Consider the following 27,172-nt stretch of genomic DNA (forward strand, 5'->3'; position numbering starts at 1 on the left):
CAAAATCTTTTCAATAGTTCTGAAAGCTTTGTACTAACAATGTTTGCTTATGCGGTAGTACCAAAATAAAAAATAATAATGCACTTAATTTATCGTACATATATTATACAGTTCCATAAAATATAGAAATCTTTCTTCCTTTCATGTTCCATATGTAAGAAACATGAAAATTTATATACATAAAAGCAAAAAGAATGCAGATTAAATTTACCGAAGGATCACTATTCGGTGGAAAATGTTATATTATTATTGTTTAAGCTAAGATTCATTAGCGCTCCACTGCATTATCCTGTATACTTCAGAATACCGAGTTTATTTCTCGTATCCATGGCTTTTCGTCAGATATTCGAATAGGGAGACCAAAGCTATTACGAAGATAGGGATTGCAGCAAATTACTCGTAACTTTGAGATTGTTTATACACACAGTTTGTATGATACCACTATAATCCATAAATGTAAAAGAAAGCAATAGAAAGAAATGAATAGCATTAGATAAGGTTAGAATTTTAAGATCAAACTAAAACGACACCAATCCGACGCCGATCCATATTTATCGCCGTGATTCGCACCTTCACTGAAGAATTTACCTACAAATTAGTAAGTCCTTGTAAATTAACATATAAAACATAATAATTTTTTTTGATAAAAAAAATGGTAGTTCCTCACCAACAATGTGAGAATAACCTCTAATGGTCTAATCAAAGGGTACAGTATAGCAGATAAGTTTGAACTGCACTGTGAACTTCTTTGTTTTTGATGAGGTCTAATGTCACTGCTGGGAGACTAGATTTTCTAAAGAAGGGAATCTCCTAGATAAGAACAATAACCACTTTGCAATTTAACAGAAAAAGAAAATCTGGGTACAAAAGCAAACAATCTAAATAACCAGGCTAAATCAAAATATCGTAAATCAATAGATAGGGTAAAATGTTAATTTTAAAGATACTATTGAACCAGACTATATAATTGAGTTATCCAAACAAATATAACCTCTCAAGATCATGAGAAAAATTGGGTTAGCAAAAAGAAATTTTAACCTCAGGAACAACTGACAATAGAGTTGATGAATGTGCTAACGCATTGAAGCCTACCCCAATATCGATAAATATACCAAAATTAGCATGATTTCGAACAACACCTTCCAAGATATCACCAACTTTCAGTGATTTCATTTCCAGTACATTCGTCTTAAAACATTTACCTTGTTATAAAATTCTAGTTAATGAGATGAAAAAAAAAAAAGTGTAGTACGTACCAAAAGTACTGGCGCATTTTTCCTTACAAACGGATTTGAAAGTAATTCCCATACTGAAAGCCATTCTGGACCTCGTTCTCTAATTCGTTCTTCGATCACTGCTAACATTTGGTAGAGATTATTCTGCCCAATATGTGTCAAATCGGCACCAGCATATTCCAGTATTCTGAAAAATCACTTCCTTCATTATATATATATATGTAATGAATGAACTATAAGATATATGATGAACTTATTATAATGAATGAATAAAACCTTGCAAGTAGACAATAAAACATATTAGGTCTCTGATAAAGTAACAAGCAAACAGTGAAATTGATAACTGTTTAGCAATTTGATAGCTTTCTGGATGAACAGGAGTTGCATCCAACGGATTGAATTCCTTTGAAAGTTTTATTTTCTTTTTTGCTGGCGCATTCAATCTTTTACCATTATATACATAAAGGAATCCAGCACAATGTTCAAAACATTTTGGACCAATTCCGTTTATCTTCTAAAAGTTATAAATAAAATTAAGTAAATAGCAAATTTATTTGAAATATAAAACTTGTTCGAAATTTATTTGAAAAATTTATTTAAAATTTATTTCAAATATAAAGTTTTATTACTTTCAATTCTTCTCTGCTTTTTATGCCAGCATTGTCTTGGCGATATTTGATTATATTGGCAGCTGTTTTCTTATTCAAACCTGATACTCTCCTTAACAAGGCAAATTTTGGAAATGATAAAGTGATTATTAAAATATGTAACAAATTTATTACAGCACTAAGATAGATAACTAAAGCATCACTTACTGCAAAACTTGTAGTGAGGCTACGTTCACGTCAACGCCAACATTGCTAACACATTCGCGTACAACTATATCCAGCATTTCATCTAAGCGTTTTTCATTCACCGAGTGCTAGATGTAAAATTCATGAACTTTTAGTCAGAAAAGCTGTCGTGTAGTAACATTTGTTTCCTTCTTACCTTCAAAATTTTTGTGTTTGAAAAGTAAAAAATTGGTGTTAACAAAACCTGATACAATCCAACACCAAGATGTTTTGGTGCAATTTTCACATATTCCGAAATCGGATCAATGATACGTCTCGCAAGTGACACTGTAATATTACATCTTTACTGCTATAATATCGTTATTTCTTTTTCTCTCTCTCTCTCCTTTTTGAAGATAATTTGTTAATATACTAAAATATAACTGAAATAATTAGAATTTTTAACAAATTTACAATTCCTCACACTATCCTACCTGAAATTTGAAAACATTTTCAGCAAGGTTCATCAATTTCGATTTATTGAACAAAATAACCAGTATTACTGATATTGAGAAATAATTAGCGAATAATAACAAATCATTATTAATATAACAATTACCATTGTGATCTGAATAGCAATCAAAATCAGTAAACTAACCAGCACTTCGCAAATTAATATCAATTCCCGACAATTCTTCTGCTGCCAATTCTGTTGTACTATAAATAGATGCACCACATTCGGAAACTACGCTAGAAGCAATCATAAATGATGCATGTTATTAATAAGTAATAATAACTCGTAAAGTATGATATTCCAAAAATTTTTCGAAAAAAGCAAAAAGTTATTAGCACAACTTGAAATAAAATATGAAACAATTACAGTCAAATACGAAAACAACTATATGATCAAATACAAAAATAATTAACCAAAACTTTGCAGCAATTACACCACGCTGAATTAATGATGCTATGAAGACTTGCGTTTCTCGACTTGCAGTGCCATTTCCAATAGCTATTACAAAAGGTGAATTAAGCGCTTTTGATACGAGCGTTTTCAGTATTTCTTCAGCCCGCTCATCTGGGCACCAATTCTTGGCGTTTAGTCGACGGAAGTAAAATACTGCTGTTTGAAGGAGATCACCTGAATTGACACATAATCTTAATACAGTCAAAAGAGTAATAAATTATAGCAATACCAATTGAACTGCTCCTCTATTTCTCAGATAACAAAATTATGAACTAGTGGAAATCAGCATTTTAAATTTACCGCAAATTCTGCTTGCACAAATAAGTAATAAGAAGCCAAAAAAAAAAAAAAAATACCACTGTCATTGACTAGAGCACACTTGCATCCATTTGAATATCCAGGATCAATTGCAAGAACCGCGTAATCTTTTAGAGGAGCTGTAAGAAGCAATTCGCGAAGATTTTTGGCAAAACAATCGATTGCCGAATTTTCCGCTCGATCAAGTAATTTCCTTCTAACAATTATAAAAGATATGAGTAAAATATTTAAACAGTAAATGATAGTAACGATGTAAGTAATCAGTTATTAAGAAATCATTTATAAGTCTATTTTAAGACAGATAAAGCATTTTTAATTTACCGAACTTTTCGTTCGATCGAAGGTATAAGAAAACGTTTCGTAGAATCCTGGACAGCCTTTCTTAGCAAATCTGTATGATTAAGATGAAAGTTGAGTTTTAAGCCTGGATGAATGCTTGCAATACTATCGTCCACAACTATTTTCCAGTTTATGATTCCTTTTGATGAAGCTCGTTCCAGAGCTAAAATCTATAAAAAAAATAACAGATAATAATGGAGGAAAAGAAATAATAATGCATATTCTAAGCCTCTAAAAACTAAACTTATTTCTAAGTTGAGAAAAGTTTGGAGGAGATGCGCAACTACATGAAGGAATGGCAACAATTTTGTACATATATAAAACTAATCATAGGTTCTATACTTTTCGAAAGAAATGAGAACCAAAAATGATAAATATCAATTATCAACTGTTTTACAAGACAGCACTAAGAGCATTAAATATTATACATCTTAAGCGAAAAAAAAGAAAGACCTCACCTGAAAAGACTGAACAAATCGAACATCCTTTTCAAAATTTAAATATAATTTGAAATGGTCCAGTAGAGAAAAATTCTTGTCTGTCTCTTTCAAAGCTTTCGCTTTTTTCGTAAGTGTTGATCTCACCTTCAAACGAATATTTAGATGATTATTCAGTTCGGCTCTGAAAACCACATTTTATCTTATCGAATGATGTCTAATTATTATGCATAAAACCAATGATATATATCACAGAAACATGTCCTTTCTTTTCATCAGTAGTATTAAATATCGCCCGATGCAATATATATATATAGTTTGCGATAGTTTTTTTTTTTTTTCATTTTTTTCTTTTTTTAATGAATATTTTTTTTTTTTAGTGTTTTCAGCATCTGCAACGTATCATTTGTGAGAACAATACAATTCAACATGCAGTGGAACAATTTAGGACGAATATAGTGCACATAACATTTTGCAAAGTAATCAGTAGCAAAGAATTAAATATATAACAGTTACATTATATCTCTAAAGTAATACCCTTAACAAGCAAACATTGTGAATAAGTAGAACATGTATTAATGAATTTACTATTTGCTACGATTTCTAAAATATGACTAATATAAAAGTATCATTGAAAGTTTAGTGCCATTTCGAAATTGGAAATTTAAACCGAAGTTTCAGTTACGCTAAATGTAGATAATTAAAAATAACGAAATATATAAACCTACAATTTTTGCAACAAATTTTGTGTTTCTTCTAAGCGATGCAGTTCATGAGATAACAGATGTACTGTCTCTTCCTCCACTTTTGCTAGTGTATTTAGTTCTGAATGACAATACTTTTAAGAACCATTAATTACAATAGTAATTCAATAAAGTAGAAAGAAAGGATTAAAATTTTCACTTCTAATCATTCATTATAAGGTAACACTTGCTATTTTCGGTTGAAAATAATTACCACGCTTGATACGAATGCGAAAAGCAACTTGTTATTCATGCAACGTCTTATCTTCCAATAATTTCATTACAATGAACAGATATAGAGAAATTTAACGAAATATTTCATAAATACCTGGTTTAGAATGAACAAAACGCTGTAAATTAACATATTCGCCACGATAAAGCCTTTGACAAATTTCATCAACACCTAATTCCCTTCAAATATTAGAAATTTTGCACATCATTAGTCTGCGAATATAAGCTGGTAACGATGAACAAATCTATTTTCGTATATTCATCTCTTTATTTAACTGAATGTTATCAAATAGAAAAGCATAAATTATGCACAAAACATACACTGCTCTTGAAGCCAAAGAACCTTTTTTGGCTGTTTTAAAGGGTTCGAATAAACAATCCAATTCAGCAGCATCCATCGTCTTTGAAAGAGCATCCTTCACAGATTTTTTTAACGCGTCATTTTCAATTTCAGCATCGGCTCGTTTTAAAAGTTTTTCCGCTTTAGCTTTGATGGCTCTGAAATACTGACACACATTTTATCTACAAAATTAAGACAGAGACTCAAACTTAACATTCAGTGTGATTTATTCGAGGATAAACAATGATAAACATGCTTTGCATTCTTAAAGGTTTCCACTGCATGCCGTAAATCATCAGGTGTTGCTCCATCAATTAAATGCCGCCGATAACGAGCAATAAATGGTACCTCACATCCATCTTCAAATAACTGAACCAATGATCGTGCGACATTCGATGGAAATCCCATCTTAAAACCTAATTTATATTTATAATTTGTGTATACAACTTAAAATTAACCACCTAAAATCTGTTTATTTATTGTAATAAAATCTTAAATAAACGAAAATATAAATTAAAACTGATAATTATTCGAATTATACAACTGCTTGGTAACATCGAATGAGTTACAAAGGAAATATATCCATTGACCTTTTCTGCAAGTAAATAGCATCAATCGCATACCTCTAATGCAATAAATTCATCAATAGTCCACCGTACGAAAGACATTTTGGCGTAAATGTTAGCTAGAAATATGTCCTGGAACTTTTTCTTAAATATGTTAATTACTCCAGCACTTTTCTTAAAGTTGCAAGATTTCATTCGCAGCAAAAATATAATAGAAACTTCACTCTAACGATGAAATCTAAACCAAACTGCCCAATAAATATCTAATACTCAACAGTTAGAAGAAAGACGATGTAAGTTGTGGGAAAGTGTAAGAGGTGATAAGTAATATCAAACAGAACCATAGCCATAAATTTATTGTTCATTAATAGGACCATTTTCTATAGAATACGAATTTAAATAGTAAGAACTAAGGAACGTATTGAAACACTAGATCTTTATATTATCACTACATTTGCTCATAGCAAAAAATTTTTGAAATTTAAAGTGAAGTATTCCAGAAGATATATCGGATAAAAAATGATCAGTGTTACATAAGGGATACAGGATTATCACTTTATTCGGAATTAAATACAATCATATAAAATTGAGCAATGTCGATTTATGGAATGACGTAAATACAAAGACTGCTTTCCGATAAGATTTGTTAAAGAAATTTTACTTTCTGTCTGGCTCTTGATATAAGGAAGAAAGAAAAATTTAGCAGCCATTACTTTGAAAACTACAGCTATCACGAAAAAGGAAAACAAAAAACTGGTTTAATTTTTCAGCATTTTTCATTACGCTACCAATGTTTTTTGCTTAAATAAAAAGTAAAGAATGCCAAAGGATGTTAAATTTTATCCTATCCTTAGTGGATTAAACGATGAATATGACAGTCAGGGATTAAAAATTATACCATCCACAAAATGATGTACAGCCCTTTAGTCAACCCATTAGGAATATTTCAATCCACTACAACTAAATCTGTGAAAAATGATGAAAGAATCACTGATCTGTCATATTCATATAATCGTGATTAAAGTATGCATTGCGCTGAGCGTTCAACATTGCACGTTGGCGTAAATTGTGATCTTCAGTGAAGTTAGTACTGATCTTGTGACTTTCCGCATTACGAAACCATGCATTCAAGAATGTTTCTGGAAGTATAACAGATTATCCCACCTTATTGTGCACAAGGAAAACACAGATCAGAAGAATTAATCCAAGATATGAAGAATAATAACATTTTTATTAATTTATCAAACTTTTTACTTAAACAAAAAGTTAAGAATGTCAAAAAACGTTAAATTTTTTTCTACTCTCACTGCAGATGAAATGATACGATATTCAAGACTTACCGTTCTCTGCAATAGTAAATCGGTTAGATGAAGATGGTAGAGAAGGTACGTTATTTTCCAATGTTGGCATTGTCAATTCGTTATTCTGAAAATGTATGTCATAAGCTAGAACTTTAAAAAAATCACTCCCATCAAGCAAAAAAAAGTGTCAAATCCCTTTGCATATTTGTAGAAGAAAATGTTCATTGTTAACTCAGATGTAAATTTCAAAAGTTTCTTGCTCCTGAAAATTCTCAACGAGACACAACTAACATACTCTTCGGATAATTTTCAAAAAGTATCAAACTAACCATACGGATTTCAACTGCACCTTCTTTTACAGGTGATGTAATCACATCAATAAAGCCATTATTGATGAGCCCATCTTCTCTTAGACTTTTCTGAAAAAAAAAAAAAAAAAAACCTCAGATTCAAATAAAAAACTTACATATTAGAAAGAAATAGTGCAGTGGAGTCCCACTCTTTTTAAAACTATACTACGCTTCATTGAACTTTCAGATCAATAGCGTTAGAACTAATACCTCTGCTTCATAATAAACTAAAAATGCATCAATCTTATCCAACGATATGCTTTATTGGTCATCAGAAATCCATAGCACAATGAAAGTTAGAATGACAACATCACAGTTACTGTGACCCCAACTTTTCACAGTGCCATGGACTTTTGATGAACTTCGTATTACTTATCTACTCCATATTGCTAGTGTTATCACTCATTATTATCAGCAAGGGTTTTTGTGTTCATCGATATAACTGATTTCTTTATAATTTAAGATCATTTATATCAATCAAGAAATTAACAGCACTTACAAATCGTAAATAATATGGCCAATAAAAAACACACGACAGCACTTACAGTTTGTGAGTAATACGGCTGTTCTTCCACGGAGTCCGTCACCATATTGGCAATTGTAGAACGCTTTGAAACGTTTGACTACAAATTATTTATTAAATGTCAGCTGATCATGCTATTTATAAACCTATTACATTTAACCGACTTGTTCATTAAGATGTCAGTAGTTGTTATATATCAAAAACTCACAAGATATTCTTCAATAGCAGCAAATTTTCCTCCCCTCTCCATATCTAAAAATATAAGAGATTTGAGATGGGATAAGCAAACATTTTCATAATTTTTCATATTACACTTTTCAAGCTAGTTTCGAAAATAGAAAAGTAATGCTGGAAATTGGATTTTTAATTGAAATGACTCAAATTCCAATTTCAAAGCATTCAAAGTCAACGCGATACTAAAGATTCTATTATGATAAACAATGATAAACAAAAATGCAGTGATGCTACCGCATAAGAAGACATGATAACTCAAGATAAAACTTACATAAAATCTAAAGAAGGAGAGAACATACCGGATTTTCTCCTACCCACAGGGACACTTCGTCTCGTATTTACATCATCACCCTAAAATTTCCTTACTTCTGGTAAGGGATCAAGAGAAGGAAAGCATAAAAATACAAAATCATTCAGGAAATGAAACAGTACTTTACAAATAACTTATCTGCGCAAAAGCTAACATCAAGAAAAGAATAGTTTCTCTGATTCTAGTAAATGAAAAAAAAATATTTAAATTCCAAAATTAAATTTTAAACAAAAAATGCTTAAATTTTCAAAAAATTATAAAAAATTTCAAATTTCTAATACGTGAAGACATAAAAAAATACCAAACACATGCGTTTCCCATATTCCATCTCAAAATCCTGAAAGAATTAAAGTACAAAAGAAACATGTTACGATAAGAGCGAATCACTTATAAGTAGAGTTTTATTCACAGTAATACAATATATACACAATCTCAATAAAGTCTCTGGGACTTTGATAACGATTCAAATACATGCGAAATCTTACCTCATTAAGACTTTCACAAACTGTTCTGTTATTTTTATTCTTCAATTCTACAACCGGTGATGAAATACATGCATCTCCGAAATCTCTCTGCAGCGCTTCAACCGCCATTTCACGACTGTTTGATGCATTACAGTATTTCTCCGCAATGCGATCAATATTAAATTGATAACGAGATCCAGACTTCTTAAACTGATCTTCCAATCCATTAAACATTCTCAATAATTACTGAAATGCTACAACATATATATCAACCGACAAACATTATTTGCAGAAATGAAAAACTGAACCATCAACTTAACATCTTCTACATGCTCATTAGATAATCTATACTTCAGATAATTTATGTTAAATTTTTAGAGTTAATTAAAAGTAAAAATTCACTACTTTAGCATACAGGCAAGCATTGCTGGCAGTTTTCTTTAAGTCTAATCATGATCAAGTATCTCAATATTTCTACAATTGTCATTATCATTACGTAATATGTTAATAATAACAAACTCTACCACACACTTTGTTCGTTTGCTATCAGTCTTGAATTTTAGCTCCTTTCTTCTAATCCTCATCATTTTCAAGGTAAATCTGTTTTTTTTTTTTTTTTTTTTAGTAATAATTAGTAATAAGAAACAACTTTGAAAAAGATGAATATTCTACTTTATAAATGACTTAATTAAAAATATCCTTCCATCTTAATGGAACAATACTGTTACTAAAATATAATAATAGAACCTGATATGATATTTTAGGAGCCATGTTGAAATAACTTCAGTTTCTCCCTCACACTCAACTTCTATCCGTCTAAATGTTGATTCACCACACCATCCCCGCCGCTATGTCATTTTAAAATTGCCACAAAATGCGGCCAGTGTAATTAGAAGAGGTGCGTAATGAAATGGCTATAAGTTTGAAATGTACACGTTTCTGCTTTGTACTAACTAAGTTTGATTGGATTTTATTGGACATCTGTTGTAATTTAACTCATAGAACATTTCTAAAAATTGATTGCTTACTTCATCTAATAACTCTTATCAATCTAAGTCATATATATAATTAATGATTAGTATAACATTTTGGAATTTCTATTTTCTGCTGGGAATGATATGAGTTTAATGAGTAAATTGCAATTGAAACTACTACACAAATAAAGAATACATAGTCCACCATTCCACAGAGGAAAAAAATTAGAAGAGAACATCTTTTTCTTTTCTGCTTTTCTTTCTTTTTTTTTATTTATCATTTTGAAATTGCGTGGTGTCATTATGGTGAGATATTGAGATCTTCCAGATTTTTTTGATGAAAATTTAAAAACAAATAGAAATGTGAACTGGTTTTAGACGTTGCAATTGTGGATAATAATTGGTGATTGTGATTCTACTGATATTGTAAAAAAACATGTCATTTAAAGTTGGGGTAAGAGTTGATACAGGTAAGCTTTTCTTGAAACAATATTGAACAAAAATGTAATAAAATATTATGGTAAGTTGCTAGAACATATATCTGAAGCATACCAAATGCTTGACGCAACCGTTCGACTATTATTAATAGTGAAACTATGATGTTACCAATCATTTATTATTCAATTTATAAACATTATTGTTAGTGTAATTTTTTTTTTCTTTTTTTGAAATTCAATTCAAACTGTAGCAGGGAGCATATAAGAAGAGATAAACTTTGTAGATTTTGTTGTTTTTTGGTGGGGTATTTAATCGGATTGTGCTCCTTATGTTTTTGCTTAATACATGATAAAACATGTGAATTCTGTTCTTATGTGTGTGCTATAAAAAACAAAAAAAAGCTACTTGAGCTTTTAGATAGGGGACCAGGAGTAATAGAATTCTGTGGTGAAACCAAATTTGCGGAAGGTACTTGGATAGGCATAAATTTGGATGAACCGAATGGGAAACACAACGGTACAGTAAAAGGAATACAGTATTTTGCATGTAAACCGAGTCATGGCATCTTTTTGAGAGCAAATCAAGTCAGTTGCTTGTATTCTTTAGTTTTCCTTTATGGCTACCACGATTCTCATCCGTCTGTGTTTTAGAAAGTAAAATTATTGGAGTACGTCAAATGAAATTTCTTGTATATTATTTTGTTTATTAAATAATCTTCTAGATTCGTCTGGAATCTCGAGGCAAATATGGCTCACGTTTATCTACCAATGTTCGAAAAAATGTGAGAAGCAAGATTTTGCTGGCTGCAAGTGTTTTAAAAACGATGTAGCACTTATTTTAAAATAAGTGAGGATTTATGGACTGTTTCTCTTTCAATTTCCAGATCTCTCCTGGACTGACACCATCATCTTCTGCTGAAAAACTGAAGAATCTAAGTGGAACGAGTGGTTTGTCTGCAAAAAAGCTTTATTCTAAAGAAGACAGGAAAGGAAGTGTTGAAAAATCTGATAGTCAGTCACTTTTGCAGGCAGCTGTAGAGGTTTCTTTTTCCAGATTTATTGATTTAATATTTTTTAATTTTTCAAGTCTAAGTGCATCACAGTATTGTTGATTGGTTGCAGGATTCTTGTTCATATGAGAAGTCTCCTGTCAGTGAGACCAGGTATAAATCGGTTGCAATTCCGACGAAGAGTTCCACTGTAAACGAATTAGAAAATTTATCGAGAGCAACCAGTGTGGAAGATATTGCAACAGCAGAGAGTGTAAAAAACATCGTCAAAAAGATGGAAGAGGTTAAAATAATTTCATATTAAAACGTTTCTTAGTTGTATGTTCAAACACTCGAGCATGCTTGGCCTTATAATGAGAAAAGTTAGAGTTTCTGGTAATGAATCTGTAGGTTCAGTAATGAATTTGTGTTTTTTTTCTGTTATGTATTTCATATTTAGTCACTTTTAGAACAGAAATATAAAATGATCGAATGCTGACTTTCTCTATTTCAGTCATCTTTGTTAGTTCCACGACCTCCTAATATGGATGAACGAAGCGAACTCGAATGGCTGCGTATACAGCATAAGGATCTCTCTGAGAAACTGAAAAGTTTAAGGTACTCTTTTTTTGTTATCATTATTTCAATGTTACTCATCTGTGTCATTCAGTGATTTCATTTTTTAGAATCAAAAGGAAAGATGATTACATTAAATTGGTTGAATTTGAAAGAAACCGAATACAATTAGAATCATTGCTTCAGTTCAGAGTCAGAATAATTGAGGAGAAAGCTAGTCTACAACGCAAATTACAGGAAAAGGAAAAGGTAACACAATTTCGCGTTTGATTTTTAGTTGTGGCTATCTCGCTAGCTAGGTGATGAGTAGTAAAGCAACCAGAGGAGTCGTCTGTTTCAACCTGGAATTGTACTGTTAAACAGTTAAGCAGTGAAGTTGCAGGAGTTAAAAGATGCACTCGAATCGAAAAAAAACGAAAGTGATGACATTACAGAACTTGAAGAGCGTCTTGAATTAATAGCGATTGAAAAGGAGGTGGCTGAAGAAAAGGTCGACATACTGCAGGTAAACTTCTCAAGCATTCTCATAAAATATCTCTTTCCACCAACAGCTGCAGTGAGCTTTTTAACATAACCATACACAATTTATTTAGACCGAAATTGAAGCGGAGAAACAACGATCGCAAGAAATAGAAGTTGAGCTGGAATTACTACGCAACAAATTAGAGCAATCAGGCGATAGTTCGTCTGAGGCATGTTTGTATCACAGTCTTATTTGTAAAACTTCGAAAATTAATCAATATTGGCTGATTTTTTCGAATGATGGAAAGAAAGAAATGAAACATTTTAAAACTTTCAGTATAGCAGCGTGCAGGTGAAACAACTGGAACAACAGAATGAGAAGCTTCGTGAGGCGTTAGTAAGGTATTGATATTTAGTTTTGGGATTCTTTTCTCATGAACCACCCAAATATTGATTAAATATTATTTAAGGCGAGTCTGTACTTTTATTTTGTTTAGGTTGCGAGATATCACAGGACAACTGGTAATTGAAAAGCAGGATTTAACAAAAGAAAATGAAAAGTTGAAAGATGAATTAGCCTCTTTGACAAAAATGAGTGAAAAAATAAAGGAGAACTCGGAAGAATATGAAAATATCATTGCAGAGTTAAGAGAACAAGTCAGTGACTTCACATTTTGAATCATGCGAAATTGAGAATGCTTAATAATACAAAGTGTGGAAATAATTTGATCTTGTTAACACTAACAAACGTTGGGAACTTTAATTCATTGTCTTCATTCTCAGAATGAAATTTGCATAACTGCAGTGTTAAGAAAAGGGTAGACATACTGTACTTTATGCGTTTTTTGTCATCGTTTCTTTTGATTTTTGCACATTTTCTCCATGGGTGTAGAGTCTGTTTGGTTAATTAATTGTTAGAGTGAAACTATAAACCATGTTTTTTCTCACTTATCCGGTGGGATATGAAATTTATGGGTCGTTTCGAATCGATTTGATTCGATTTTTCTTGTAACGATTCTTGCTTGACTTGTTATAAAAAAATTATTACAAATGAAAAAATTATCGATCGAGCTTTTTGATGCTGTTTTCAAACATGATTTTGATGGTAATATTTTGTTTCATATTAAGAGCAGCAAATATGATTTTAAAGTGTTCTATTTCATATTAAACACAGTAGCCCGTAGGATTTATTGCTTTACAGGTAGATATAGCAATGGGAAGTGAGAAAATGATAGAAAAATTGACAGATATAAACTTGAATATGGAAGATAAAGTCAGGTTATATTTTGTTTCATATTAAAAACAGCAGTAACCCGTAAGGTTTACTTTTTCCGAGTTTATATTGCATATCACTTTGTTGAGGTGATTATGCTAGTGTGCCTCATTTTTTCTTCAATTGCTTATCGATTTGATTAAGTTTGTTTTAATTTGTACTCCTAAATTGTGTACTTTTGCTATCATAGTTTTTGTTTTCTTACAGAGCTTTGGAGGAAACGATTGATGATTTTGAAACTATGCGTGCAATGGATGAAGAAATATTAGAGAATCAAAAAGATACTGAAAAGGAGTTGAGGGAAGAGCTTGATAAAGCGTATGGGAAGATCAATGAGGTAATGAGGGATGTTCCCGAGCAACTTGTCTTTCATATAACTTTCTAAATACTTTTTGGATAATCTTGAGATTTTCAGTTATTGCTACAAATAAAGACTTGTGGTGCGCAAGCGGAAGATTACGAAAAAACGATTCTCATGTTTCGTAAGAAAGTTAGCGATCTAAATGAAGAAATCCAGGATCGTTATGATGATGTAAGCAACTTTTTATGCGATTTTTCTCATTTGCTTTTGTGATTCTAGCTCATACCCGAAAATAGTTATCTTTTGACTACTGTCGTCATTTATTTTTATTTCAACACTTTAGTTTGTGGAAACTTAGTGCGTGTAATAGTTCTCGAGGAGTTTCCCTTTCTACTCATAAGGGTCACGTTCTTGCAAATCTTATGCAAGTCCATTTAGAATATAATGACATAAGGAATATATTGTGATTTAGTTCAAGGAGTTAACTTAAATGAATATTTCAGAATTTACATATGCTAGAACAAATAAAAATTCTCGAAGAAGGAATTGCTGCTCCTGGATTGAAAAGTACCGGTTTTACCTCTGCACGCGTATTTTCGGAAGTAAGTTTAAAATTTTAGCAGTGTGACCTAATTCGAATGAAGAGTTGAACTACTGTTCGAACTCTCGGTTTATGAATATAGCTTCTTATGGTTCTGTCGTTTTATCTCTTTAGATTGTGGATGCTAAGGTGCAATCGTTAGAATTGGAATCTGCACATCAATTTATCAGATATCTGAAAGCCTTTATGCCAGATAATTTTATGAAACCAGGGGGTAAATTTTTAATTTATAATATTAATTCATAATACAGTGCTGTAAAAACATTGTGCCGTCATCATTCATTCCAGTGATCATCTGATCGCTTCATTTAGAGTATTGATGTACAATTTGTATTTGGTACGAGAAACTTAAAATAGTACCAGCAGTCAAGAATATTTTTTAAATTGCATCAATTAAGTTATTGTTGGTAGTGTAATACTAAATAATTAAATCTAATACAATTGTCAAATTAACAGGTGACAATGATGCAGTAATACTTAATGTCTTGTTTCCACGGCTGTATCAAAAATCAGTGGCCTTGGCAAAGCTTATGAGTAGTAAAGTTTGTTTCTTTTTTATTTTATTATTTTTTTTTTAAATGGTATTTCACTGGTAATGGGTGGTAGCAAGTAATCTATAATTTTTATAATTTGTCCGATTTTTTCAGTACCCTGCAGTACCAGGTGGTATGCGTCGTGAACATGTTACCAAATCACACAAGGCTGAGCAGTGGGCACATTGTGCAAAGTTTAATTATTTATTGAATGCATTTGAATGTATCCTACGAAAATTTGAGAGGTGAGTCGATTTGAGTAGTCATTATATAAAAAGAAATATCTCATATTTCACTAAGAATATTTCATCCTCACTTTCGTATTTCACTTAGTGGCATTCTGTTAAACTAAATTTTTAATTGATATTCAGTTCGAGAAGATCGTCCAAAATGGATTCTTTTCGAAATGTTCTTGCATATATTTCAGTGCAATACAACGCTGTTCAGTAGAAAGACTGTCACGCTTGGCACAACTTCAGTTAGAAATGGTAACACAGGAAAGGATGATCGATCAATATATTGATTTATTGAAGACTGATCGTCTCGATGAGAATACCTCTTCAGCAAATCTTGAGAAAGGAATAACATACTTCCAGGTCAGATTTTGTTCTTGTTGTATTATTGAAAAATCTAGCTATTCTTAGTAAAATATCAAATTATAAATTAAGTGTTATTTGAGTAAAAGTTAAGCATACAATTATAGTTTTTTAGTATTATTGATAGTATGATATAAATCACCATGCTTTTACCCAAAATATACTTTAGAGTTTAGCTCTGAGTTCGGAATTCTTTCTCTAGATTTGAACAAAATGATTGTTTTTTTTCAGAATGTTTTCTCAGTTCACATGGTTTCTGAGGAATATGATATGAAACAGGCATTTTCTGATTTTATTGCTCAACTACTCTCTGGTTTGGGTTGGATGAAAATAAATGTTCAGCGTTTCACATACTTTTTATTGGTGAGTTCGAAATTTTTAAAATAAATGCACTTTAGAAGGATTTGCAACTGATGATAATATCCTTTTTAAAAGAACCAGTCATACTATAGATGAAAATGAATGCAATTTTTGGTCGTTTTCATAATTTCTACCCATTATCAAAATGTTATTGTTCTATAGATCTCAGGAATTCATTTCCATCCTTTTTTTTTGAAAGCTAAATTACTAGATAGCGTAAACAAGTTGCTGAATTTCTCTCGTTTGTTTATCATGAGTTGCTTACGATCACTTTTGAAGATAGATGCAAATATTATTCTCATCAATTAACAGTCAGGTATTTTTTTAAAGCCTGGTATTGAAAATAGCGATATTAATATTCTTGCTGCTACCTTAATGGGATTAATCACGGAATGTGAGCAGCTAACAATTCATTCAAGAAATAGTATCGCAGCACAGAAGGAAATGACAATAAACCAACAGGTATAGTTTTTTTTTTTCAGATGTGTTTGAAATTTCATTTCTTTAATCGTTCTAATACAGTTCCATTTAAAACTTCTAGAAACTTTAGGACGCAATGAAGAAAATTTTTGCTCTTCTACTTTTTTTTTTTATTTCTTAATTTTTCAGGTTGATGAGCACTTATTAAGTGCAGGCAACATCCTTTGGAAATTAGCAACTGTTGCGGACAATGTCTGTGCTACAGCAAGTATACAGCTAAGTACATATACTGGTAAATATTTGCCAGCCGAATTACAAGTCATTCAGTTCTCAGTACTAACTTTGTTGTATATTAATATTTCCAATTGTTACTGGTTTTAAGATGGAAAATAAAATTAAGAAAAAAAAACATTTAAATATTTAGCGGTTTTTTAGATGTTGAAGGATTGCAAAGTGAGCGAATTAAAGAACTGTTACTGGGAGCCGTTGAAAAAATGAATGGTCAAACTGACAGCGCCAAGGTCCAAGAAATTATTAAGTATGGCTTTTCAAAAAGCTGTTGTATGACTAGTAATCATATGTATCGAAATTATTCATTCTTTATTGCTGTAATTGAAATACGTGTATGCTGTATAGAATCTATAATTTTTTTTCTTTTTATTTGCTGAATCTTTTCTACAGGAATGATATACTTACACTAAAATCGATTCTTGCAAAGTTAGCTGAGCAGTTGGACAGTGGGAGCTTGGAAGTAGAAACAGACAATAAGAAGGTGAGAGTCTCCTAAAGTTGTGATCTCCCCAATTTATTGTTAACTTTGTGTCACCACCTATGCATTTTTATCAGGAATTACAATTTTTCGCTCTACATAACTATACTAAAATAGTTAAACCGATTCAAATTCTTTTGTTCTATTCTATTTTGGATAAAATGTATTTTTCAGCCATTTCCGCCGCTTTTGGAACGAGCTCATGCTCGAAAACAGGATGCAGCGGAAACAGAAGAACTTCGTTGGCAATTGGAAAAAAAGGAAAATGAAATATCTGATTTGAAGAAAACGCTTCGATCTAAGGCAGATGATATCAGCAATTATAGGGTATCCTTTTGAACTTATTTCTTAATAACTTAATGGTGTTTCTGGTATTGGAAGATGGATGAGAGTTGAGAAACCAATGATGTGGAAGAATATTAATAGGTTTTTTTAGTAAGTTTTTCCAGGTATTTCCACACTGGGCGAGATAAATGAAGATTGCTTGTTTAGGAAGATTTATTTTTATTGTAATTTTTATTTCGTTGTTTAGCTTCGCTTAGAAATGGCTGATAAAAAAATAGAAACATCGGGGAAAGCTGATGAGTCACGGGTGTTGAGCTTGCAGTCACGTTGTGATGAATTGCAAAGCGAATTGAAAAGGAGGAGAGAGTACGTTTATTTCATATTCTCACTTTATAATGGTATTAATTTTTTTTTTGCGTTTAGTTGAGAAGCAGAATTATTTTTAGTGAGTACGAAGAGACAATGGATGCTATACAAAGAGATTTGGAAGCATGTGAAAAGGAGAATATAGAACTGAAAGAACGTGCTAGAAATATGAGCAAAAAAGCTTTGTTAATGGTGTGTTATTCTTTACCCATGTTTGAAAAAAATGCATTGTATAAAGCCAGTATTAGTGTTTTAAATAATGGTTTGTTTTTTATTAACATTTATGGCTCTAAAATTTGGGTAGCCATTTTTTTTTTTTTCCTTTTAAAGAACCTGAGCAGTAATCTGACATCATCCGGTTCTTCGCTGCCATCAACACCAACTGCTACCAGTGGCAGTGCATTTACATATGCGACTGAAATCAGTATTCTGGAAACAGCATTAATTGAAAATCAAAATGCTCTCAAATTTGCAAATGAGAAAATACGTCACTTAAAGGTTTTTTAGTTATTGTTTGAATTTGAAGTTTAGTTATTGTTTGCATTGGTGTTTACGTTTTTTTTTCATTGAAATCTGCTGAAATTCTTTAACGTGATAATGAACTCTTTTATTGTTTAAGTTGCATTGAACATTGAATGAAATGTGAGGTACATTTAGGTTAACGATATGTTGTTTTCAGGTTGAAGGCATGCTACAGTTGTTGTCAGATACCGGAGTGTCTAATGTTTCAGCTGAAATCGCTGGACCACTTACACTAGATGCTGCTCAGGGACCATATAAAGAAGAACTTGACAAGTTGATTAGAGAAGCGGAAGGCATTATAAATGAAGCTCGGAATTACCAATTGCCTTATATAGCAAATTTGGATAAGCAGAAAAAAGCGCAGCTTGCTGAGGAGCAACAGTATTACTCGAGTGTTCGAGATGTCAATTATAGGATCAATAATGTTAGTGGTTTTTATTGACAGTATTTTATTTTTTATCTACACAACTGTTTGAGCCTTCATTGCTGTGCTGTTCTTACTTCCTTTTTCTTAATTTACAGTTGAAATTAAAAATTCATCGCTTCTGGTCGAAATATAATCCCGGGAAACCACTTCCAAGCTTGTTTAATAATATAAAAAGCATTGTTGTAGAGAGGCCGAAGGTATGTTCTTGGCATACTTTTTTTAATATAATATAATTTAATATCTTTTTTAATCTTTTTTTTAATTTTTCATGAAATTTGACTTCATAATTTTCTGCTAAAGCAACACTGCTTGATGGTAATGATTTTTTAAAAAATGTCTTATTTTCATTTAAAGAAATATAATGAGCGTATTTCAGTACTCGCAAAGTGATGATCGAGGTGTGCATTCGAATGCATACAAGAACGCCTATAGTTTTTTATTTGATAAGTTGGACGTGGAGCGCAAAAAGTTTGAGTCACAACGTGTTTGCTGCTGATAATTGTGCCATAAATCTTATCAGTGCTAGAAAGTACTAGTCGTAGAAAATCATCAAAAGCTGTCTTAATCAAATTATGCACTATTTTTTTATACACTGCTATCCTTTATAACTCAGAAGAGAGCAATAAGCATTTACTATAAGTTGCCTTACAGTGAATATTGTCGTTATTTTATTTCTTTCATGTATATATTTCATTTGTACCATCCACTGCTTATTCCTAAATGATTATTTCTGGAATTGAAGAAAGTTCAATGATACATTCATCAGACTGGAGAATACTTAATATGCACTTCTGCTGTTGTATATAATATATATTTACTTATTTGTATTTATTTATTTATGCTTTCATAGGATTATATGAATCATAACTTTTAAACAGATAACCAATTATGAATGTAATGAAATTTCTTTCTTTACACCACCACCCTTTGCGTTTTACTTCAGTAACATAATTCAGAAATAAAAGTTGACAATAATATACGACCGTGGTCGTTCTAAGAGGGAATACGAAGAAAAGCACAAACGTAATTTTTTATTTTTAAAGAAAGGTCACATAAGATAAATGGATATATATGCGGCGAAACTAGGTTGAGGATTTTATTTATGGTAATATTCAATTGTGGACAGGTAGGTTCATTTTTTAGACGAAGAGATATTGTTGGCAATTTATTAAGATAAGTTCATAATTAGGTTCTTTTTTTGGCTTGTTGAAAACAATTATAATTGAAAATTTATCATCATGGTTGCATGTGTTATGATTGATTTTGTATAACACATGTAATATAATGTTGAGAAATTATTCACTATTCTTTTTTTTCCTTTTAAAATTCTAATAGCGATATTTTCAAAAATTACAAAAATAGGTAAAAAGAGAAGTAGAGTGAAACTACAATACCATATGCAAGTGGCAGTATGATACGCGCTGATAGATCAACCCGTGCAGCTGTTACTGAATAGTAATCGGACCAACGATGGAAATAATCATTTATCAAAGTATCATAGTTTGATGTTGATGTTGAACCAAGTAAATCCTACAAAATCATAAATTATTCCAAAATCCCCTCTTTTTTTTTTCCTAATAGTTATTATAAACATTTTCAATCAAATTTTAGATATATTTTTAACAGAATAAAATGAATGATTACTATGGTATATTATCTGATCTGATTTAATTAATTCAATTCCATACAATATCACTTTATTAATTAAAACAAAATATTTTCCAATTAAATATTTTCAATTTTAGCGCAAATTGACCATTATTATTTTATAGAACTGTAATTCTGAATTTATAATAAAATAAATGAACAAACTTGATCTAAATGTTTCATCTCAAATATTCGTCCATTAGCAATAGGTGGCCTTGGGCTAATTGAGCGACCACGTTTTACAGCTTGCTTTTCACGCCGATATCGACTTTCCGCTCGAACAGATTCATTTTTATTAGCAAGTAGAAGCTGCTTATGTGACATTTTCATTAATATGTGCACTGCTATAACCTGCAAATGTTCACATAAACTTTAAAAAGTTTAGTGTTCCTTTTTTCTTTTTAATTAAATATTCAATCGTTTGTAATAAAGTAGGTTCTTCTAGTCTTTCTTTTTTCTGGAAGAAAACAATTATTTTATTTCTTTCATAAATATGATTTGAAGCGATACGGGAAATAATAGTTGCTATGAGAATTATATTTTCGAATATTTTGATTAGCGTTTGTTTCTATGACTTCGATTTTCCATTAAAATATCACTAAAAATGATCATTGCAATCGTTACTCAATACTATGATACATTTGATAATGTTGTTGTGAACATACAATCAACCTTACACTTGCTAAAGTTAAGAATGAGATTGGACAATTGAAAATAAAGTACTAATTTATAAGGTTATGTAATAAATAATATCACACTAATTATTACCTCGTATTTTAGACATATCTAAATAGTAATAATCAATAGTTTTTTATTTAAAATTTAAAATATCACTTCGAGTAGTGAAAGAAGAATGAATGTATTGCATAGAAAGACCCAAACATCAGCAGCTGTTAAGTAAGCTGTTGAAGGTACTTCATTATTCCAAAGCATTGCCTGAAAGCACTTTATTTTCTGATAAGGAAGTAATTAGTTTACCTGAAAATTATCATCAATTTTAGCTAGGTAGTAGACCAAATTTAATTATTCCACAGAGATGAAATCTGAATGTCGCATTTAATTATTTTAATGATGTAGTCGTATCTAATACTCGGTATCATCAGTTAGTGATAAATTTCATTCCAACTGGTAAAGGATTAGGAAGAATATATTTAGAATCAGTCAGGTTAACATTTGCATTATTTATCCCATACACTATTACTACTATCTTATTAAGTAATTGAAACAACACTAAAATCAGAGTGATAATACATAGTAAGTGATAATTCAATGCTTGTGAGTAAAATTAATTAATCAATAAAAGTTATAAAGTGATATCATTTATATTACAATGATAGTTCTACTGCATTATATATACGAAAAAGTGTTTAATGAAACTGTTGTCTTATTCATTTTGAATATTTTCTCATTTAATTCTAAAAGAAAAAAAAAAGATTTTTCTTTAAAAAAAAATCTATTATTATCATTTACTCATTTTTTTGAATTAAATTTAGAAAAAAAAAAAAGAAATTTAAATAAAAAATTAACACAGAAGAATGTAAGCAAAGATGAGAAGGCCAAAATTGTTATCCGTGATTGTAAACGTTGTCGTTCAATGTAAAAGATAATCCAGGTAAGTGCAACAAGTATAATTGTTGGTAAGAAATAACGAAAAAATGATGCATGGAATGGCCGATGAAAATGTAATCGAACACGAAGACATGAGAATCGAGCTAAAAGAGAGAAGAAAGGGTAATATAAAAATAGGAAAAAAGATGAGAGTAAGAAAATAAATAATTAATTTTTCAATTATTTTATCACTTACTTTATTTATTAATATTTGTTTCAATTATATTGACGAACAAATAATAATAAATTTTTTTAATAATTGATTAGTAAAAATAATGATAACTAATAATGATAATAATAATAACAATAATAATAAGTGATAATAACAATGATAATAATAGTAAGTAATAAACAATAATAATACTAAAGATAATCAAAGTAAATAATAACAGAATATTATGAAATATTTTTTTTTTTAAATTTAATTATTAATATTCACGAAAATCAATTTGTCAACTTTTTTTTTTCTCTTTTCCCTTCTTAAATCTTAAATAATTATTTCCAAAAATTTTGAAAAAAGAGGAAGCAAACCTGAAGCTGTATTTAATTCAGTGACAGCATAAAGTCCTTCAAAATTGCAACTTTCACTGGAAACTAATGATGTATGCATGCTTACTGGTCCTATACTTGCATTCAATCGTGCACCATCAGAGTAATACCACGAAAGTGATAATTGCCTGCTGGGATGTTTACCTGCAACAGAGACTCATTAACAAAAAAAAAGAATGAAAGGAAAGAAAATGGATCATTTCAAATAATTGATGCATACAAGTTTTTTAATTTAGTTATTCGTATATAAGTTAACTTTGACAAACAAAAAAAAAAGAAAAAAAAATGACCAAAAATGAATTTGAGGCATTAATTTTTCTTTTTTTTTTTTTTTTTTTAATATGCATTTTTGGAAAAAACTCAAAATTTGAAGCATAAAAAATTATGAAATACAAATAATTAATTACATTCCATTTATTAAATTATTGAGGAATTTTGTAAAAATTTTTAAAAGATGTTAAATATTAAATGCTAAAGTTAAATGAGAAATGAAAACCCGCATAGATATCAATGGGACAATAATGCGAATCGAATGGATAATGTTTCAAATTGAATGGACAATGAATTTCCAATTCATAACTGAAATAAGACAAGCATTATTAATGATCAAAAAGAAGGCTTACTTATTGATTAACTTTTTTTTTTTTATCAAAATTTTGTCCCAGAAAAAAGAAAAAGAAAATGAAAATTTTTAAATATTTTAAAAAAAGATTTGAACAAAATTTTTCAAAAAAAAAAAATTAGCTAATTAATTAAATTACGAAATATTAAAAAGCTGGAAAGAACAATAAGAGAAAAACGAATTAGTTTGCATTCCTTTTGCAATATTTGCTCACTTATCATCCTATCACCTGTAGATTAGTCGTTACTACTAATTAATTAGAGCTACTTATTATAATATTGATCGTATCAATAGAAATTATTGCTTTTTTATCATTAAATTCCATACATTACCTAACATAAGTGTTACTCATTTTTTTTTCTTTCTTTCTCTCTCTCTCTCTTTACTTTTATATAATTGTCAAATAGAATTCTTACTTATCATAACTCAATATTAAATAAATATGACAATTATAAATTTAAAAATTTACTAATTTTGAAGTAATTTTTACTATCATAATGAAGGACAAAGTTTTAGCTAAAGTTTCATTATAGCTATAAAGCAATTAATTATACATTCAAAATTGGGTTGATACTATGAAAAATGATAAAAAGGTAAGTATTAACTTTGATCGAGTAGATGCAGTACCATCAGATGCCGAAATGATAAGTCGATAAGCATCTTTTGGTTGTACTTTATTACCAGTAAATTGCAAATCACTAAATGGGTATAGATATTGATCATATTTGACAATAACTGAACCAGGTGGTCTACCTGATTTTTCCACTACCATTAATAAAGAAATGGACGCTTTAAAATTCTGAAAATGAATGAATTAATTAGTAGAATCTGTTCTTCTTCATAATAAATATGAAATTAAATATAAAAAAAAATAGGTTATTTTTATAAAATAAGAAAAAACAATAAGATGACAAATAATTAACTAAATATTTATAATAATTCAGCTGTATTATTCTTTTTTCTTGTTTTTTTTTTCCTTTTTTTTTTTTTTTTTTTTTTTTTTTTGCTACATAAATATGAAAATAATGGTTATTTGAATAAAAAAAAAAAAAAAAAATGGTATGAAAATGAAAAGAATATTTTTATGTTTTACTTTATATATTAATACTTAATGCAATTTTAGTGTCGCTAATTTGCAACATTTTACATAATCAAATTAGTTTGTTGCTATAAATAAGCTAAGCATTTCATTGATTGTATTTAAAAATTGCTTCCAGAAAGGTTATGACCTTTCTCAATTATCATTGAAAACAGTGCGATTCTTTCACTTACTTTATCATTCACTCATTCGCTAAAACAAAAACAAAAAAAAGAAAAAGGAAAAGGGGAAAACTGTGTGTAATGCGTGAATAGTGTTAAATAAAAAAAAACAAAGAGTTTTTTATTTTTTTAAAAAAAAAGTGAAAAAAATGTGAACAATTTGATTGATTTACCGATTGTTTGAGATTAAAATCGCTAATTGATTCGATTGTCATTCCAATTTGTAAATTTTTCTTTTCTGCAAAAAGCGAAAAAAAGTTCGAAATTTTTGTTTTAGTCTTAGCTGATACTTGCAAAACAGTTTTTAGCTTTGTGATATTAACAATGAGGAAGGAAGAAAAAAGAAATCAAAAATAGACTTTTTCGCATTGTCATGGAATGCAGAATTAAAATAGGTTAAAATACTAGTTCAATTTGAATTTATTCGATGATTTTTTTATAAAAATTTAATTTTTTTAGATGAAATTGCAATTATTGATTAATGATATAGCGTTTTACTTTTTTCATTCATTTCTCATAACCATCAATTTCTTTTCTTTTTTTTTTTTTTTTTTTTTTAAAGAAAACGAATAACTAATTAATTAAATTAATTCAAAATTATAGAAATAAAAATCAACATACCTCCTTTATTACTATCATCCATTGCTGTTTTTGTTGTTATATTACGATTTGTTATAGCGATTACCCTTCCAAATGTCAATTTAACGGTAACAGTCACACAGACGATAAAAGTTTGTATTGAAAGTTGTTGCATAAGGTACGCATAAAGGCAATAGCTAAAAATTTAATTTTAAGTTTCCAAAAAAAAAAAAAAAAAACAGGATCCAAAACTCATAATAATCAATGCAAAAAATGATAACATTAAACATAATAAATAAATAATAATAATAATAGCAATAATGATAAATAATAATAATGACACTAACAATAATAAATGATAATAATAGTAATAATGACAATAATAATAAATAATAATAACAACATAACAATAATAAAAAATCATATAACAATAATAATAGAGTGTGATAAAGACTGAAATTAAATTGATGACTGTTCTAATATACCTACTTTATTCAATTCAATTTCATGTATAAATTTAAGCGTATATTCCTAACGATAATAATAACAGATACTTAAAATTTATTTTACACATTTCTAATTAATTTAAAAGAATAAAATGAAATATCTTAGAAAAGTTTTGTTTTTCAATTACAAACAACGAAAATAAGTAATCTGTAAAAGCTGATTATTTTGAAGATAGTTGTAAATTTGAAACAAATAGTAAAAGATTTCTTGTAAATTAGTATTCGTTTTTTTTTTCCTCCTATTTTTTTTAGTAATAACAGAAAAACAAAAATTTGAAATTGAGCATAAAGAACAGACGAAGAAATAGAAGCGCTGATGATTTTGTAAAAAAAGAAAAAGAAAAAATAACAGCTGGAAGATTCATTTTACCTCAACAATTCGTTAATAACGAGATGCAGGTGAGATAAGACAACACTTCAAGACAGGTGCATAGGAAAAAAAAAGTGTCAGTAAAATTATGAAATGTGGAATTCAGAAAGTAATAAACAATTTTATTCCTAACATAAAATTCTTCCATCAATCATTTTTTTTTTTTTTTTTTTTTGTGAATTTCAATTTTTTATTTCAATTTATTGAAATTCACAAAAAAAAAAAAAAAAAAAAAACGAATAAAAAAGAAACAATAAACAAATAAACTGAAAAAATCAAATTCAGAAAACCTATAAATTCATATATTTCATATATATAATATGATTAGAAAATTAATAGTAATTTTATAACTCATACATCCTTTTCATTTTCCCACTTTTTTTTTAAAAAAAAAAAAAAAAAAAAAGAAAGGCAAAAAAATAAATGTACTAAATTTGGGAAGGAAGAAAGAAAAAAAGCAATGAAAAAAAAATTTTTTTCTTCGTTTTATTTTTATGATTAAAGAAAAAGAAATAACTGTATTTGATAAAAGTTTAAATTTTGTTAGTGAATGAGAGATAAAGTTAATATTGAAATAAAACAAAGCAAAACACATTGCAATCATTTCTTTACTCTGAATCTTCGTCTACTTTCTTTGTGGTAATTATGAATTGGTATCTAGCGATAAGCATTAATCAGTGATTTCTACAGAGATGGAAACCACAAGTAATCAATCATTCATTTAAAACATTTTAGTCAATAAATTTGAAACATCTCATTGAAATTCTCTTTTTTCTTCCTTCTTTTTTTTTTTTTTTTTTAAAGCACTAAAGTGTTTGAGATTAAACGAGCAAACAGTTGTTTGCTTGATTCAAGTTAAACAATTGAAATTTAATAAAGGTCAAAATAAACAAATATATATGGGTAGAAGAAAAAAAAGGACGATGTGAGAGAAAGAGAGAGAGAGAGAAACAAAGGAATAAAAGAATGATAAAAAAAATACTTTTTTTTAAAATTATAACTATAAAAT

The 27,172-nt window shown here is 29.4% G+C and overlaps 4 protein-coding genes and 1 non-coding gene across 5 annotated transcripts; 1 reads left to right on the top strand and 4 right to left on the bottom strand.

The window, feature by feature from the left end:
• Nucleotides 1–513: 513 nt before the first annotated feature.
• On the bottom strand, nucleotides 514–6,051 carry Bm7598 (S1 RNA binding domain protein, putative; the record flags this gene model as incomplete). The annotated part of the gene is made up of 17 exons (XM_043073336.1): nucleotides 514–588; nucleotides 1,039–1,188; nucleotides 1,257–1,422; nucleotides 1,580–1,749; nucleotides 1,865–1,955; nucleotides 2,051–2,157; nucleotides 2,274–2,356; nucleotides 2,667–2,758; nucleotides 2,936–3,149; nucleotides 3,332–3,489; nucleotides 3,615–3,802; nucleotides 4,091–4,253; nucleotides 4,798–4,894; nucleotides 5,141–5,223; nucleotides 5,365–5,541; nucleotides 5,640–5,791; nucleotides 6,007–6,051. The coding sequence occupies 17 exons, from the start codon at nucleotides 6,049–6,051 to the stop codon at nucleotides 514–516; spliced, it is 2,211 nt and encodes a 736-aa protein (XP_042929270.1).
• An 885-nt stretch (nucleotides 6,052–6,936) lies between these two features.
• On the bottom strand, nucleotides 6,937–9,365 carry Bm8829 (Uncharacterized protein; the record flags this gene model as incomplete). Its single annotated transcript, XM_043073337.1, has 8 exons — nucleotides 6,937–7,088; nucleotides 7,290–7,374; nucleotides 7,580–7,669; nucleotides 8,146–8,223; nucleotides 8,332–8,375; nucleotides 8,657–8,708; nucleotides 8,969–9,004; nucleotides 9,153–9,365. 8 exons carry the CDS (start codon nucleotides 9,363–9,365, stop codon nucleotides 6,937–6,939), a joined length of 750 nt encoding a protein of 249 aa, XP_042929271.1.
• On the bottom strand, nucleotides 7,844–7,974 carry Bma-mir-5865. The gene has a single exon (XR_006228151.1). It is a non-coding gene; the product is annotated as a pre-microRNA Bma-mir-5865 (primary transcript).
• A 1,176-nt stretch (nucleotides 9,366–10,541) lies between the features above and the next one.
• Bma-dnc-1.2 (CAP-Gly domain containing protein) lies at nucleotides 10,542–19,518 on the top strand (the record flags this gene model as incomplete). Its single annotated transcript, XM_043073338.1, has 31 exons — nucleotides 10,542–10,575; nucleotides 10,961–11,127; nucleotides 11,265–11,324; nucleotides 11,427–11,582; nucleotides 11,665–11,835; nucleotides 12,046–12,149; nucleotides 12,218–12,356; nucleotides 12,490–12,612; nucleotides 12,701–12,799; nucleotides 12,907–12,971; nucleotides 13,067–13,226; nucleotides 13,771–13,847; nucleotides 14,050–14,179; nucleotides 14,258–14,374; nucleotides 14,647–14,745; nucleotides 14,859–14,958; nucleotides 15,201–15,286; nucleotides 15,392–15,522; nucleotides 15,705–15,873; nucleotides 16,105–16,236; nucleotides 16,564–16,695; nucleotides 16,843–16,945; nucleotides 17,089–17,191; nucleotides 17,335–17,425; nucleotides 17,597–17,749; nucleotides 17,955–18,073; nucleotides 18,154–18,265; nucleotides 18,404–18,571; nucleotides 18,753–19,019; nucleotides 19,118–19,219; nucleotides 19,399–19,518. 31 exons carry the CDS (start codon nucleotides 10,542–10,544, stop codon nucleotides 19,516–19,518), a joined length of 3,789 nt encoding a protein of 1,262 aa, XP_042929272.1.
• Nucleotides 19,519–20,372: 854 nt separating this feature from the next.
• On the bottom strand, nucleotides 20,373–25,351 carry Bm8828 (Uncharacterized protein; the record flags this gene model as incomplete). Its single annotated transcript, XM_043073339.1, has 9 exons — nucleotides 20,373–20,552; nucleotides 20,835–21,020; nucleotides 21,504–21,605; nucleotides 22,197–22,381; nucleotides 22,809–22,970; nucleotides 23,323–23,405; nucleotides 24,054–24,247; nucleotides 24,882–24,946; nucleotides 25,330–25,351. 9 exons carry the CDS (start codon nucleotides 25,349–25,351, stop codon nucleotides 20,373–20,375), a joined length of 1,179 nt encoding a protein of 392 aa, XP_042929273.1.
• Between the last annotated feature and the right edge of the window lie 1,821 nt (nucleotides 25,352–27,172).

Source organism: Brugia malayi, assembly GCF_000002995.4.
Source record: "Brugia malayi strain FR3 genome assembly, contig: Bm_v4_ChrX_scaffold_001, whole genome shotgun sequence".
Lineage (NCBI taxonomy): Eukaryota > Metazoa > Nematoda > Chromadorea > Rhabditida > Onchocercidae > Brugia > Brugia malayi.